Source organism: Anopheles maculipalpis, chromosome 3RL (assembly GCF_943734695.1).
Source record: "Anopheles maculipalpis chromosome 3RL, idAnoMacuDA_375_x, whole genome shotgun sequence".
NCBI classification, from domain to species: domain Eukaryota; kingdom Metazoa; phylum Arthropoda; class Insecta; order Diptera; family Culicidae; genus Anopheles; species Anopheles maculipalpis.
The window spans coordinates 31,550,931-31,566,143 of record NC_064872.1 but is presented as its reverse complement, the minus strand read 5'-3'; the positions used below and the strand labels follow the sequence as shown (position 1 = coordinate 31,566,143).

The 15,213-nt window shown below is 42.5% G+C and overlaps 2 protein-coding genes across 2 annotated transcripts; both read right to left on the bottom strand.

Moving 5' to 3' along the window:
* Nucleotides 1–253: 253 nt before the first annotated feature.
* Nucleotides 254–7,389, bottom strand: LOC126565719 (uncharacterized). Its single transcript, XM_050222924.1, has 2 exons — nt 7,158–7,389; nt 254–315 (listed from the first exon to the last, which is right to left on the bottom strand). The coding sequence occupies exons 1-2, from the start codon at nt 7,367–7,369 to the stop codon at nt 303–305; spliced, it is 225 nt and encodes a 74-aa protein (XP_050078881.1). The 5' UTR covers nt 7,370–7,389; the 3' UTR covers nt 254–302.
* Nucleotides 7,390–13,582: 6,193 nt separating this feature from the next.
* LOC126564741 (actin-like protein 6A) lies at nt 13,583–15,183 on the bottom strand. The gene is made up of 4 exons (XM_050221838.1): nt 14,911–15,183; nt 14,702–14,835; nt 14,406–14,627; nt 13,583–14,336 (listed from the first exon to the last, which is right to left on the bottom strand). The coding sequence occupies exons 1-4, from the start codon at nt 15,107–15,109 to the stop codon at nt 13,623–13,625; spliced, it is 1,269 nt and encodes a 422-aa protein (XP_050077795.1). The 5' UTR covers nt 15,110–15,183; the 3' UTR covers nt 13,583–13,622.
* Nucleotides 15,184–15,213: the final 30 nt, after the last annotated feature.

Below are 15,213 nucleotides of genomic sequence, written 5' to 3'. Positions count from 1 at the left end.
AAGAGGACCGGGCTGAAGACGAGCAGCAAACCGGTCCAGATTGCCATCATCCAGACCGTGTTGGCACCTAGCAGCGAGAGTGACATCGTTTGTATTGTTCGCCGGGATTCACTTTGATCCTGGGACGTCCGCGCGTGGATTGTGTTCTTCTGGCGGGAGCCGGTGTGCTAACGGATGATAGGTGTGCGAGATTTCCGTAGAAAGGTTAATATCTCGGCACGTTCAAGCAGCTAGTGTGTATGTGTCGTTAAAGGCGAAACTTGACAGGAAGTAGAGTGTGCAAAACCGTTCCCTCCTAAGTACTAGGAACGCCACCTGGAAGAGGGAAGATAAGAATGAAAAAGGGATTAGCAAAAAACTGTAAAATCAGCACTTGATGATGCTAAGAGGCGAACATAAATGGGAATATTTAAATTTTTAATTAATTCATTCACGAGTGGAGCGCTATCGTACAAAGGATGGAATTGGAGACAAGGTAAATCCAGGAGTTTTGTCACGGTTTCTCAGATATTTTAAAAACCGTTCCACAGTTTTTTTAAGTTTCTCCGATGTTTTTGACATCTTCCCATTTTTTATGACAATTTTCGAAGCTTCTTCCTCTTTTGATTGAGCTTAAAGACCTTCTAAGGTAACGCCTGCCATCTTTTAACGGCTAACTAACTAGACTGATACCACGTGGTTGCATAATCAAGTCCTTACTACGGGGCAACGGTCCAGATAGGATTTGCACCCCGGTCCTGTCGTGTGAAGAACGGCATCGTTATTGCCTTAGCACCGGGACGCCCATATTTTTGAGAAACTAGTTGGAATTAATCTTAATATTTTTCAAACAATGATCATTTAAAGAATAAATCTAATCTTTTAAGATAATCCAGATAATTAGGACTATCACATAAAAATGCCAAATCAAAACTATGTAGTACAAACTCAAAGATATTTGAGAAGCTGTAAAGCATTTATAATAACTCAAATTTATGCATAAGTTCTTAAAGAATTATCAGAGAGCTTCTCTCTCTTTTCGATGCCTGAAATCTCAACGAAATTTGAATAGATTTTTCACAATCAATTCTTTAAAATTGGCACCATCGTCCTCATGACGCAAATTTCCATCACCTTACAAAGAAGAGCTCCTTTCGTATCCACCGTTTTACCATCAAAAGCAAGAAAAAGCATCTCAAGATGGACCCCTCGCACACTTCTGACGGGAAACTTAAAGTGATAAGGATAAGGCGCACCTTGTGCTGACATCCGTAAAATGTCATCCCCACCAAAGTGGAAGGTGTCTTTGGCGTGAATGAGCTTAGTATTCTATCATCTTTTCTAGCTTCTTCACTTTCTGTACACTTTCCCACCACTCGAACAGACCGCAAAGAATAGAATGTAGAGCTTTTGTAGTGCCATCGCCTGCCCGGGGAGCAGACATGAAAAATGGAAAAGCCATCAATTCCCGTCGCCCGGCATTCTGGATTTTGTACGTGCTGTCATTCGCACAGTGCCGACCGGTGTCCTTTTGGGACACTTATCCTGCCCAATTTCTATCTCCTCTCTCTCCAAAGGTTAGCATGTGGAGTGGCAATTTATCGGACGGAACATCTTTGTTTGGGTGATGCCTTCGCGTTATGATGGATTTGACCGTAGTAGTACACACGTTACACGGTTCACCAGCCGAAAACTGCGTAGTGTTTTCGCACGTACACCTCTAAGTGAACCACAAAACTGACAGCAGTTTAGCTTTCTGCTGTGTCTACGGACTGATGATTGTCCGCTAGGTGCGGTTGGTTGGGCGTTGTTGCCTAAACACGCTCACCCCGTCCACCCATACTCGTTTGCGCGCGTTTCGAGATGTTTGTTCGCATTTGATTAATCATCTCGAAGCTTGCCACGGTCATTCACGGATCGAGACCATTGCTCACCCTGACCTGATGCTGTGGGGGGGGGGGGGAGGGGGGGAAGGGAAGCTAAGCGATTGCATACGTTGCTGGGAAGGAGCTTGTACACATCCACATTAAATATCAAAAAACCACATCTCACCGCATAAGCTGCATGCACCACCGTCCATCCGCACGCAGCAGTGGCACTTATTGTGCGACCTTCACCAATCGTCAATTACTGTCTGGTGCGGTGGTGTGGTGGCGCTTGAGAAACTTGACCAACTTATGAAAATGAAACACACGCAATTAAACCGTTTAGTGCAACGTAGTCCGTTTAATTTCAATGTCCCTTAAAACTTTTTACTTTTCGAGACATAAAAAAACAGAGGAAGGCCAGATGAACCATCAAACATGAATCAACTATCTCTTTCAACTCCTTTCCATTCCCAACTCCTCCATGCTACAACTTCCGCACTTTGGAATTAATCCATTCCGCCGATCAAGCAGAAACTAGACGATTGTTACATTCCTCGTAAGGCTTGACTTGGTTAGTTATGCTAGACTTGTTCTACTGTCATTGAACCGGAACGATGATCAAGGAAGGAGCGTTCAAGCTCAAGAACCAGACAGGGGGGGGGGCCTCCAAACTGCGCAGCTCAGTAGTACAGCCTACAGATAAGGTCATAACCGATTTAAGCCAGCTACCTTTTGTTTATTCCTGTTCTCATGACTGGTTAAAAATCTACTAATAGACAGCCACTAGACAGCAAAGACAAGAGATCAAGACACTATTTCAACTGACTTTTTGGAAGTCCGCTTGCGATCTCATAAAAAAAAACAATGGTTTGAATCATCTACAAAGATTTTTTATCTCTTACGGTAATACCGTTGCGGGCTGTTTAAAATTAATAGTAATTTCTTACCCTTTTCTTTATGACGCAGAATTATGTGCGCAATATTTTCAATATTGTGCCCTAATTTTTAGCTGTCGGCTGTTTTTACTACGAACAATTTTGATATCCCTAGCTTTACCCAAAGACGGCCTGGTCTGGCGACAATGGCACCAGTCTTTACATAGCAGGACCCGGATTTAAATTCCATCCCAGACCGTTCTATTGAACTACGTGGCAAAGGCAAGTCTAGTAAAGCCATTAGATGACCGCCGTGACCTAAAAGATCGTTAAGCCAAGAACAGAGAGAGAGAGACAGAGCTTTACCCAACCCCCATAGACTAATGATGCCGTAGTTCTATGAATACAAGATCGCAAAACTGCGTCACGCATTTCGTACCAAAAAACCTACAGCACGAATCACCTTGATGGATTTTCCGCGTTTTTTTGGTTTGTTGTTGCCCTAAAGCAGGCACTTAGCAGTTTGACCAGTTCTCTGTGGGAGATTTTCAAACAAATGACAACAGTTTTTGGACGTAATTTCCGCCACATTATTCTTAACGTTCTCTTCCATTCCAATAGTTTTTTTTCGGTTAGAGGAAGCAATCCTCCCGCCACGCATGATGATACAATAAAACTGAAAGTGTGGTTAGGCTGCTGCTATGGAGATTGGGACGAAGCGACGGGCGCGCGAATGCATCCGCATAGTAAATTTGCAGACTAAAAAGATGACCAAAAACCTGTTACACTCAGTGGTCGGCAAAGTTTGATCCATCTATTGATCCTGACCTGGTGCAATATGTTAGGGCTTTACTCTAACATTAACATTTTTAGTAGAGATTTCGTACATTATGTTAGTCAAGAAATTGAAGCAGAACAACATCGTCAGGACTGAATATTTGTCATGAAGTCACTGAGTTAGTCCCTTTAATTTTGAAAGCTTACCGAACCCTGATATAACTGTATATAACTGGACCCTGATATAACTGGACCTAAGCGAAATATCGAACAGCTTTTAGCATTGGTGTTACCAAATATCATTCACACCTATTTTCAAAACACCTTTCTATTTTTGTTTCTCGTTTCGTCGTCGATCTCTACCAGCAGGTTTTACTCTACGAAACCTACATTTTGTATGGATCTGTTTTCACTTCCAACAAAAGCAAAAATGTTAATGTCACATCTTTCTCTTTCAATAAAAGTCATTAGGGCTTCTTGAAAAAAAAAATAAATGTTCCGACTCCAATCGATCGGTGAAAGGTTGTTGTTGAAGGACCTTTTTCGTTTTAAAATCTTCGAGTCTCAGATATTCATGCAGGTTTATTATTCTTTGCATGGTACGAATAACCTTAAGATTCCTAAGGAAGGACACACCACATTCACATATGTAACTTTCACCCCATATGGCACCCGGCACTGAATTATTAAAATTCTTAATTGTTACCATATGGCCCTTAAGGGACTGAACGATTCTGAGCCCCAGCTCCTGCACCCCGATAACTTGTACAGCGACAAGCGTACGCTATTTATGACTAGTCTCCCTTTTCATTCGGAATTCAGCCCAATCGATACACATTTATCCTTTCGATATGTGGGGACAACCTGGCGTCACGGGTAAGTTATGAGAGTTTGCCAACATTTTACACAACCTCTGACTCTGGGATAACTTCTTATCCGAGACGTTGAAAGGGACACACGATTCTATCGAAATACCACTCGCCGATGATATAACCGGCACACCAACCGTTCAATGCAACCCACCGAAGAGCCGGTCTTCTCTTTTGGGAAAGTCATCTAACCAGCTTTCAAGTAAGACTTTGTCTCACCGATTTTTATTGCACTATTTCATTACCTTTTGGAGCACCTTTAAAGTTTACATCCAGTTGAACACGAGGAACATGGACGTGATATTGAGCCGCTATGTAGCTTCTTCTTCTTCTGCCGAGGATGAGCCAATGCAACCAGGATCGTAATTGTGGATGTGTTCTTCTCACACTCCACGCGATTAATGCGATCACCCGTAAAGATCTCTTGAGCTCTCATACGCACGCACAGATCGTTTAATATTGATGACGCCTAAAACGCGTATGGGGCAGCGACCACATACATCAACTACGAACCAATCGTTACAACTCGACCGGCTGGTAGAGTGTTTACAGGGCTGCACGCCTATGACATAAAACCACACGATTGGAGTTCGATTCGATTACACCACTTCCCACTGTTGGGACTGTTTGCTAGATTGGTAGCGTGCGTGGGGATTATTGCCCTGGCTATGCCCGCGCGCTGCTGCTCGTGGCCAGTGTCGCGAAACAACTGAAACTAACCTGCACCACCATACTATCGACTAAGCCTTTCCGCTTTGTGCGCCAGCAGCGGCGGGGGAATGTTGTTGTGTTGGGCTCAGTCAGCCAGTCGGCCCAGTCGGACGCAAAAAAAAAGGTTGCTGTCCGCCGCCGCGATATGATCGACGCTATTACGCACACCGTGACGCATAAAACTGAAGGCGAGAACTGGTTCTCTACATTGGTCCGCCCGAGAGCGAGAGACCGAGTGCGAAGAACGTAGATCTTTGGAGGCAAAACATCGATGATCTTGTTTGCTGTTTGCTGTTGAGTTTCGTTACGATTTTAACGCTTCTCTTTTGATATCTATTTCTGGTTTCCTCAGTTTTACCTTTTTACTTCATTTTCCTTCTTTCTTAGGTTGTTTACAAACAAACTAAGCTGAGCTTTTGGTTGTTGTTATTTTTTTTTCTAATCTAGCTTTGGAATAGAAATCCATTAATCATAATTACATTCTCATCCATTTTAGTTCCCTGATCCGAGGCCTGAACCGAAAACCGGTCTAGGTTAAATTTAAATGAAAAAAATAGATATTTTAGAAAAAAAATAAATTAAATAAATTCAACGCTATTTTTAGATGCACTAGAAGCAGTCCAGTTCCATCAAGTCCGTTTCTTTAACGACCGACAATACATCTAACGCATGTCAACATTGCTTGTTACGCGCTGATTATTACTCCCCACACATGGAGGGAGGCGCTCTCGCTTGACTGCAGTGCAAAAAGAAAAACCCACATCTTCCCACCCAGTGGGGTTCCTCCCCGGGTTCCTCATCGGGTTGAAGGTAAACCGGTAGAGTTGAAGGTCTTTTAGCATGATGAGTAGATGAAAAAAAAAAACATTGTAAGTGTTGTGGAGGGAGACACAAGCAAGCATGCTTGCTGTGCTCGCGCGATTAAGACGTGAACCTCTCAAAAGCCAAACTGTTCAGGCAAGGTGTTATGTGATGACCGGTAAACTAATCATTAAAGAACTACACAATTTCCGCACGGTAAGCGATTAGATTGAGTGTAAGGTTGCCTTTTTGGGCTTAAGGTTTTTGTGGGTATTTTAAACAAATACATTGTAATAGATTTAAAAATTATTCCACTTGGGGCTGTACTTTTTATCTATTCTACTAACAGGTTATCAAGTTTCTCTCAGTAAAACGTAATTAGAATATTTTTTCGTGTAATTTTGCAGTTGTTTCTACATAAGAATGCAATAAAGATTGACAAAAACGAGGCTCAAAAGCATAAGCTCTCAAAGGGTGTACACATGAACCGAGCGCTGTTTATACGCTACTGCATACATTTAGGCGCAAAACTGACAATCGACGAACTATGGTTAGTTTCGATGAAAGCAGATCACATGTCCGATGCGTATTGAAACAATGTTTCTTGCAATGTTATTATTGAGCAATTCGTGATTTTAAATTAACAACGAGAAACACAAACGGGCAGAATATCACACCATTAGCTAATGATTTGAATCAGCTCGGACGAAACAAACAATCCACAAATTGCAGTTAAAAGATTGGTTTGTGTTACGCGTTTCATCAATAAACAACTGCTCTAAGTTTGATAACTTCTTCTCGTTTCTGAGGATCGATTTTGGTCACCAAACAATGCGGCATACAAGAAAAATGCAGAAAAGAAAATGATAAGGCATACCGAGGATATATCGCCTCGTGGTTTTATGGTTCTAAAATTATGATCGGTGGGTTAAAGCATCAGGTGCATAACAGCTTGGTCAGGCTGGATATGTCGTCGATCGAAAAGAAACTGTTCTCAGTAGCGACAAATATTCTTCTTTGCGCAAAGCTTTGCCCGAGGACCTTATCCAATTATTCCTTAGCCTTGACTATAATGTGGTGGAATGATAGTGAGTGATAGAGTGATAGCCATAAGAGAAGGACATACACAGCGTAAAATTCAATTTAAAAAAAATGCTTCCGGAAATGCGTTGCTATCAAACTAAAACGACCAGATTTTACATCCAATTACGAATTGTGCCTTCTTCCTAGAGAGGCCTTAAAATACATTTTATGCTCAAATAACCGGTTTTACTTACATGATGTAGTAGTAACTGTCCCGATCGGCCGTTTTATGAGTTCTCATCGTTCCATTAACTCCTCCACCGACAGAACCGGATCGACCGGCCCCTCCAACGCTGCCACTCACTGGCGAGGCTGACGACGACACCGAAAAAGAGGGGCTCGCCGTTGATGGTTTCATTGACGTCATGGCGGACACTTGGCCGAACAGATTCCGTAAGTTGTCCATGGTCAACCAGTGCTGCTGTGCTTCTTGAGGCCGCAACCGTGTCTCTCTCTCTATCTGTGTGTAGGTAGCGACTTTGGTGTGTTTGTGCGTGCGAGTGGTGCCAATCGGACGGTCACAAAAACAACCCTGGTGACTATTTCCGATGCCAATAACAATAAAACGACCGACGCTGAGCTACCTCCTCTCGTTTGCTGACAGAGCTACGGTGTCGATGCTGTGTGCTTTCAGGTTTAAGCTCTTCCTCTTCGTTGGGACACAATATGCTACTATTTTGGCGGGGTATATGATCGACGGATCCGGGCTGGACAGGAGAACCCCCGGGTGAATCTTGTTTATCAAGTGCTGTCGTTCGCCAGACAAGAAGACAAAAAACCGCTCCAACACGCACACACGAGCAGACCGGATCTCGCAAGACAGCAGACCTTCTTAGCACACAAAAAACAAACAACCTGCAAATAGATAGAAGCCAAAGAAACGCATTTATTGTGTGAAATCGTTGGCCGAATTGTGTTGTGTTTGATAATTCAATTTTGGAGGCCCGAACCGTCTTATCAGCGCTTATTCGCATGGAGGTGGTGGGGTGTTTGGGGCCTGGTGTGTGTGATGGGCCTTTATTTGTGTCGTTTTGTGCAATCTTTACCCCTCTACGGTCTTTGGGAACCGTCAGGCCCGTTCAGAATGGTTTGTTACCAAGGCCACAGGCAAAAACCAGGGTACAATGCGGGTCAATCGATTTCGATAGTGCCGCTCCTCCAGGTTCTCAATCGAGCCACTTTTGCTTTCTAGCGAGACCCAGGCAACGATGATGATGATTGGCTGATTGAATTAAGACCATTTGGAGGCAACAAACTGCTTTGTTCCCCCGGGTGGAGATGTTTTCAGCTTTTGTGATGAAGCTTTTTGTCAAGGAAATCCAATTGGACCAAATCTTTTTTACCCAAATGTGCTTAAGTGTAAATTAAATTTATACCAATTTTATTAACCTTTTTCTTCTAGGTTGATAAAATTTCAAAATTATTTACATCCAAACATCCCAAAGAATCGAAATCCCAGCTTCTCAGGACCTTTAAATCCCAGCTTTTGAAAGCACCACATTTGTTTTCCATTAAAAAAACAGTTTTGTAATCGAAATCCCTCCACGACCCATTATCCAATATCCAATCTTACCAAAGCTTTGCCCTTTCCCAACCAAACGGCGCTCGAGAAACAGCCACCACGCTCGTTCACGCATCGAAGTGGGCAAAGTCGAAGTGGCTCATTTTATAGTTTTACTTAGAGCCAGGGGTGGACAAATATTTCACAAAAGTATCCAGATAGTAAAAGAGCCCGTTTAGCACGGAACTTCATAACAAATTGTTAGGAAAACAAACAAGATGAACCAATGAAGCCATTATGCAATCTTTTTGACACTTTTTTCAATAAATTTCTTTTTTTTTTATTTTGATATTAATAGCCATGCAATGTATGATATTTTGAAAGTATGAAATCCTGTTAGCACTCTTTCTTTTTCTTGGGCCAAAAACGATCCGCTAGGTCATGTCGGCCATCTAGTGACTTAAGAGACCTGATACTACTACATTAGATAGTCAATCCTCACTAAGTTTTATTCATATACATGCATACACTTAAGTAAAATATATTACAAATCTGTTAACGATGTTATACATGTTATATAACTTTTTATCAACCATTTTTAAATTTAAGAAAATATAAACTATTCCAATCAATTAGATTTTTTATAGTTCTCTCTCGTGGTGCAAAAAATGTATCTTTAACTTTAACTACAGTTTGATTTATCAGTTTTAAAGTGTTTTTAAATTCTGATCCAAGTCTGCAAAAATCTGGTAAAGTCATGCGAGTCGTCCCACCCAAAAAGACTCACGATAAAAAATTTTCATAGTATGACTGCATGCTCCGTATTGTCTTAAAGGTAAAATCATTAAAGACAATATTTATAACTAGTAAGATCAACTATAAGAATGTGCAAAAGGGTGTCCTTCTCCTTCTTTGCTCATGCTTGCTGATACCATGTAAGTAGCCCTTTCAACGGGGAATGATCCGGATGGGATTTGAACCCCAATCCTGCCGCATGAAGACCGTCGACATTCCAATTGCATTTTTTATTGTATGAATGAGTGACACAAGAAGTAGATAAAAAAATGACAAAACTTTTGGAAATAGTTCTTGATGATCACACCATAAAAATGACGATCCTTCCAATATTTTCAACCCGTGTTGGATCCGCATGCCACACTTTGCCGAGCCCTGTTTTAGAGCGTCTGCTGTCGCTCGAAAGGGGTACAAAGTGCAGCCAAACGAACGCAGACCGACAAGCGAATCGTTTCACGGTGACCCTGTTCAACCGGGTAGGAGAGGTTGTGAGCAGCATCGGAAGGTTAGCAGCGCCGTACCAGAGACATGCATGCTACTGCCTGTATTCTCATCCGTCTTCCGGTCATATGCTAGCCGCCTGTGCCGCCTTTTCAATGATGTACGCCGTGAGATGTTGAACGATCTCTAACAGCGTTAAGTCATTCACATGCCCTTCATTTATAATAGCTTCATGAAGATATTAAACTACCGTCCCTCTACACACTTCGATACCGGGACAGAAAGCCCGCAAACGGGGAGAGTATGTTATTTATGGGGTTTTCATGATTAGCACCACAAAGCTTCAAATGCCGTCGCTAAGAGATAAGATCACAAAATAGCCGAATATTTCGAGAGGTTTCTTATAGTGTTTGTTCAGCTTTTGTTTTCATATGCGTAGATAAGAAACAGCTTTATCTTGGGGAAAAACAACAAAATTATGCAGGTAACAACAGATAACAGTAGTGGTCAAAGCATGTTGTAAGGAAAGTATTTCAATATCAAAATAAAAAATAAAATAAAATAAACAGTTAAAATCAAAAATTCAAAATTAGCTCTCGCAATAACATTATCCATTCCTCAAGCGTGTGTCGAACACTGACTTAAGTCTGCATGTGTGTGTTTAATCTTATAAATCAAAACAAAAACATTGGCCGTCTCGTCTTTTTTTTTCTCCTCTTTTATCTTTTCCTTTGAGCCATTTATCACTTCATCCTTCATTTCTTCATTGAGGGTTTGTTTTGGCATTGGTGGGAGATTTGTACGCCTGCTATCATGAAATGCGTAATTGTTTTCTGCTAATCCATAATATTGCATCCCAAAACCCACGGATGAAGCGACAAAATATGTTGAACATGTGGAGGAAGGAACCAAGCCAAGCCCAGCCATCCAGCAGTCGACACATTTTATTATCTCTTTTATGAGCTATTTTTGGCACACGGCCTACTGTGCAATGATGATGATGGCTGGCTGGCTGCCGTGTTGTGTTTTGCCATTATCTCATACCAGAGCAGGTTCTGGAAACGAAAAAATCATCATCACCAAGCAACACTAATGCTTGGCAAATGATTTGAAGAAAGAAAAAAAAAAGCATAGCCACTTTTCACCGGAAGGAACAAAACATTGCCATTTCCCGAGACCGATCCCCAGGCGAGCTCTTGTCAGCATGTAAGTCTGCACCCACCCACCCTCGCAACACACAGGGGAGCGAAGAGTTTTCTAATCGACAGTTTCGAAAAGCTTTTCCGCATTTTTGATGACTTTTGACAGATTTTTCATACAACGGCAAGCAAGCTAAAAAAAAGCACAAACAACGGCCGCCTCATGTAGACCCTGTAGACCCACACGGTGCAGGATGCTAAGGACACAACTTTTAATTAAATTTACACCAGCTACCACCATCACCACCACCATAGGAAACTGAATGTTGAGTAAAACCCACCTTTTTTTAAGCAGGAGTCACCCACTTGTTCCACTGTTTGTAATGTAGTAAACTTGTTAAGGTTATGATTTTTTGTATTTTGTTGTTTTCAAACACTTAAAAACTGAACAGCGGAGAAAACGCACCAACAAAAGTGAACGAGGCGTACAACGCGTTTCGGTACGGCGCGAGAGCAAAACTGGAATGGTAAAGCTTCACTCCAGTGCACTTGACGGGGTCCTTTATACTTGGAAACGCGCGCACTCACACACGCACACACTAGCTACAGTGCGCTGAGTAGCAGAAGGTACGGCGGGCTGTTGATATTTTTTCAATAGAGTATTTAAGTTATATTTTTATTTCAATGTTCAGGATTCATTGTAAAAGTTCTATGTAACTTTTTACAATTGTTTAAAACTTAAATATTTTCCTTTATTTTAAAATTACTTTCGTTGTGACAGATGCATTTTACCGCACTGTCGGTGCATTTGTACCGTTGTGTTATTTGTTTTTTTCCCTCTAAAAAGATGCACACGCGGTAGAGTGAGCAGGAAGGAAAACAAACAAACACTGGAATGGAGGTTACACTGGTGTAGAATGAAACTTGTACATCACAGTAAATTGTCTTATTTCTCTGCCTTATAAGGTGGAAAAAGTTGATGTATTCAATGTAAACCCAATTTACACTTCTATAAATGAGATGAATCGGTGCGACATACAACAATTCTTTTACAAAAAAGATCCCAACGTAAGCAGAACAAAAAAGGGAATGGAAACCTTTCCATCAAAGATGATGGAAAATTTCAAAAACCTTTTACAAATTCTCTTTTGTTATGTATTTCTTGTAGGAAAAGAATGGTCATTGATGGTCCTCTTCTGAGCGATAAATCGCTTACTGTAGCTACCTGAATAGATTTGGCAACCATGCATTGGCGTGTAAAAGCCTATGGAAAATTTTCAAAACTCGTTACGATCGGTAACCGAAAATGGTACCCTTCGGAATTTTAAAATGGAAAATTTCCAAAAACCATTTTAAATTAGTTTTGAGTTATTTAAAGCAAGAGTGAGTGAGTGGGGGAGAGAAAGAGAGAGAAAGGGAGGGAGGGACTGAGAAAGAGAAAGAGAAGGAGACAGAGAGAGAGAGAGAGAGAGAGAGAGAGAGAGAGAAAGGGAGGGAGGGAGGGAGGGAGAGAGAGATCCCAAGATGGAAAGAATATTCGCAAATCGGCTGGTTTGTCCAAAGTACCAAGGTTTTCGGACTACCTCTTTATATTAACCAATTAAAGACTTGTACTATCAATTCTGGCACCCTAGACTTCAACTGTTCGTAGCTAGATAGTCAGTTCGGCTCGGTGATGAGGATCTTCTACCGCATACGCTTGACTTGACTATCCAACTGTCGTTAAATCGGGTCAACGAAAACAGAAATCGCGGCCCAAGACATCTTGCGGTGGCGGAGTCTAAAAAGAAGGAGAAGGAAGCTTTTTCATTATGATCAGTACTAATTTTTACCCTAGAACCTAGTTCAAAGGATCCGTTACTCTATTGTACTTTCGGATTTTTCGATTTACTCATCGGATTTGCCTGAAGTTGTAACGGTTTCAGTTACATTCAAACTGTGTGAAAGTACAAAGTACACCAAATGCATTAACCGTACGATTAGCGTCACATGCACATGTGCACCAATAGCTCTCAGAATGCAACAACCTTGTTCACACTACCGTAGAAATGGCGGCAACGCAATGATTACAAATCGATAAACCACCGCTAACCAGTTTGAAGCGAAACAACCAATCCACAATTCTATCATTCACACCACAAACTGGAAGACGGATCTGATTTAGCTCTGGCTGATCGTATGACCCCTCCCTCTTGTAAAAACTCGATCGCTCAAAGATGCTACTACGTGGCCATTAAGTGCCGGGTGTAAAATGCAAACAATTTAGACTTCCGACGATCGATGTATTGTAGATTGCCCCACGATCACGATGCGCAATAACCCCGTGGGGCGTTATTTCTTCACACTTGCCACAGTTCGGCCACTTGAGATGAGATTAGTTAGGACGATGAGTGGGACCGTTGTGGTTATCGAGAATTCAATCAAATCGTCATTCACGGTTGCTTTCAAAAGCCGATTACACCCTACTCGGCTATTTCTGGAATGTGGGGTATTATTTTGTATACTATACTGCTCTAAGTAGAAACATTTTATACGTTAAACGTGCAACTATAAAACGAACGATCAAAGCAAAACGGAGGGAAAAGCGATCAAGAAAACACACCCACAAGATGCTTATTCGAGGTCATGCTCTACCATACCGGCAAAATGTTATTACTTGTATTCACCACCATCATGTTGTGCCTTGCGTTTTGCACAAATCGTTGAAATAAAATGTTTACAGAATACAGTTTGTTTATAAAATTAAAAGAAAGTATGCACACACACACACACACACACTGCGTCTAGGGACACTTTCGTTCGACCTGACTTTTGCCCGATTCCTCGTACTCCTGCGATGAGATCCACATCTGCTGGAATGTGCCGATACTACCAAGAATCGATCCTCCGATCCATGCGCCGAACCTTCGCTCAACCGATCCATTCGCCGAGATCATCTTCAGCCGCGTGTTCGAGGGTGCCCTGTGCTGCAGATCACGGTTAAGTCGTTCGGCAAAGCCGGGCAGTAGAGAGTTACCACCCGTTACCACCACCGAGCCGTACAGTGACAGGCGAACGTCCGCATCACACATGCCCACGCTGGCGGAAGCCAGCTGACCTGCTCCAAGCATGTTATGGTCGAACAGACTTTCCGCCAGCTTGAACCGTTCCGGACCAAAGTCCTGATGGTAACCGTTCGGGAATTCGTAATGTACGGCAGGGATTTGGGCGGCCGTTCGCTCGTCGTACGGTGTTTCCAGTACCTGTACAATGGACATTTGGAAGTCTTGCAGCAGTCCCTTCAGCATGTACTGTTGCCACGAAGCGGTCAACTTTTCGGGTAATTCCTTCGGCGTGAAGCGTGCCGTATCGCGCTCCTTTATAACGTCTTTCGAAGCGATCGCGTACGTCGGTGTGAGGTCAATGTTTTGACTTTCGAGATAGTGGCGACACTGGAGCGAAAGGTAATCACCACCGAGGGGTGATTTTACAACCGCTTGGCTTAGAACGTAGCCTTCCTGCGAAGGGTGGATGAGAATTTTATATGAAGCCTGAGACACACAGAGCAAAGCTTGAGCCAAACTTACATGAACCGGAACAGCCGAGGTATGTGTTGCTCCACTGTCCACCACCAATGCGGTAGCACGACCGTTTGCAAACGCGGCCAGAACCGCATTTTTTACCAGAAAGAATGCCGGAACGTTGTACTTCTCAAGCATTAGCTCGGTCAACCGCTCACGATTGTTACGCACGTTCCAGGCCGATTCTGAAAATAGGACCGGATGATACATCGATTCCGATTGCACAACCTGCCGAGAAGGTTCCGAATTTGTTAGCACCGTTTTGAAGGGTTTACGTTCGTGAGTAGAGCACGCATACTGACCTTAGCGTACACATAGTCAAGCACTTTCTCGAACAAATCCCAGTTCTCAATCATTCCATCCTTCATGTACGACTGAATTTCCATATTCGGCCGGGCGACATTGATATGCGTGGTATCAACGTAGTATTTATTCGCTGAAAGAAAGACAATATTTCATTCAACTATATCATCCAATCCTTTTCTTTATACAACCCCCCAGTGATACATACTGCTCCCAATGTTGTTGTCCGCTTTCGTTTCCAAATCCGAATTCATTACCGGATCTGCCGGACCAACGCCAACCACCGAAGGGATGTCGGCTTTCGGTGTGTCATCCTGTGCATATCCGACGCGCAACGAATGATGACCCGGATCGAACACGAGCGCACCAATCTCATCGCCACCGTACATCATTCCACTTCCGCTCATCGATTGGCCGTCGATTGTCGGGTTTAATAGCTTAATTTGTAATATAAAAGCACGATAAAAATACGGAGAACCCCAACAAAAAAGGCAAACAACCCCCGGCGTCA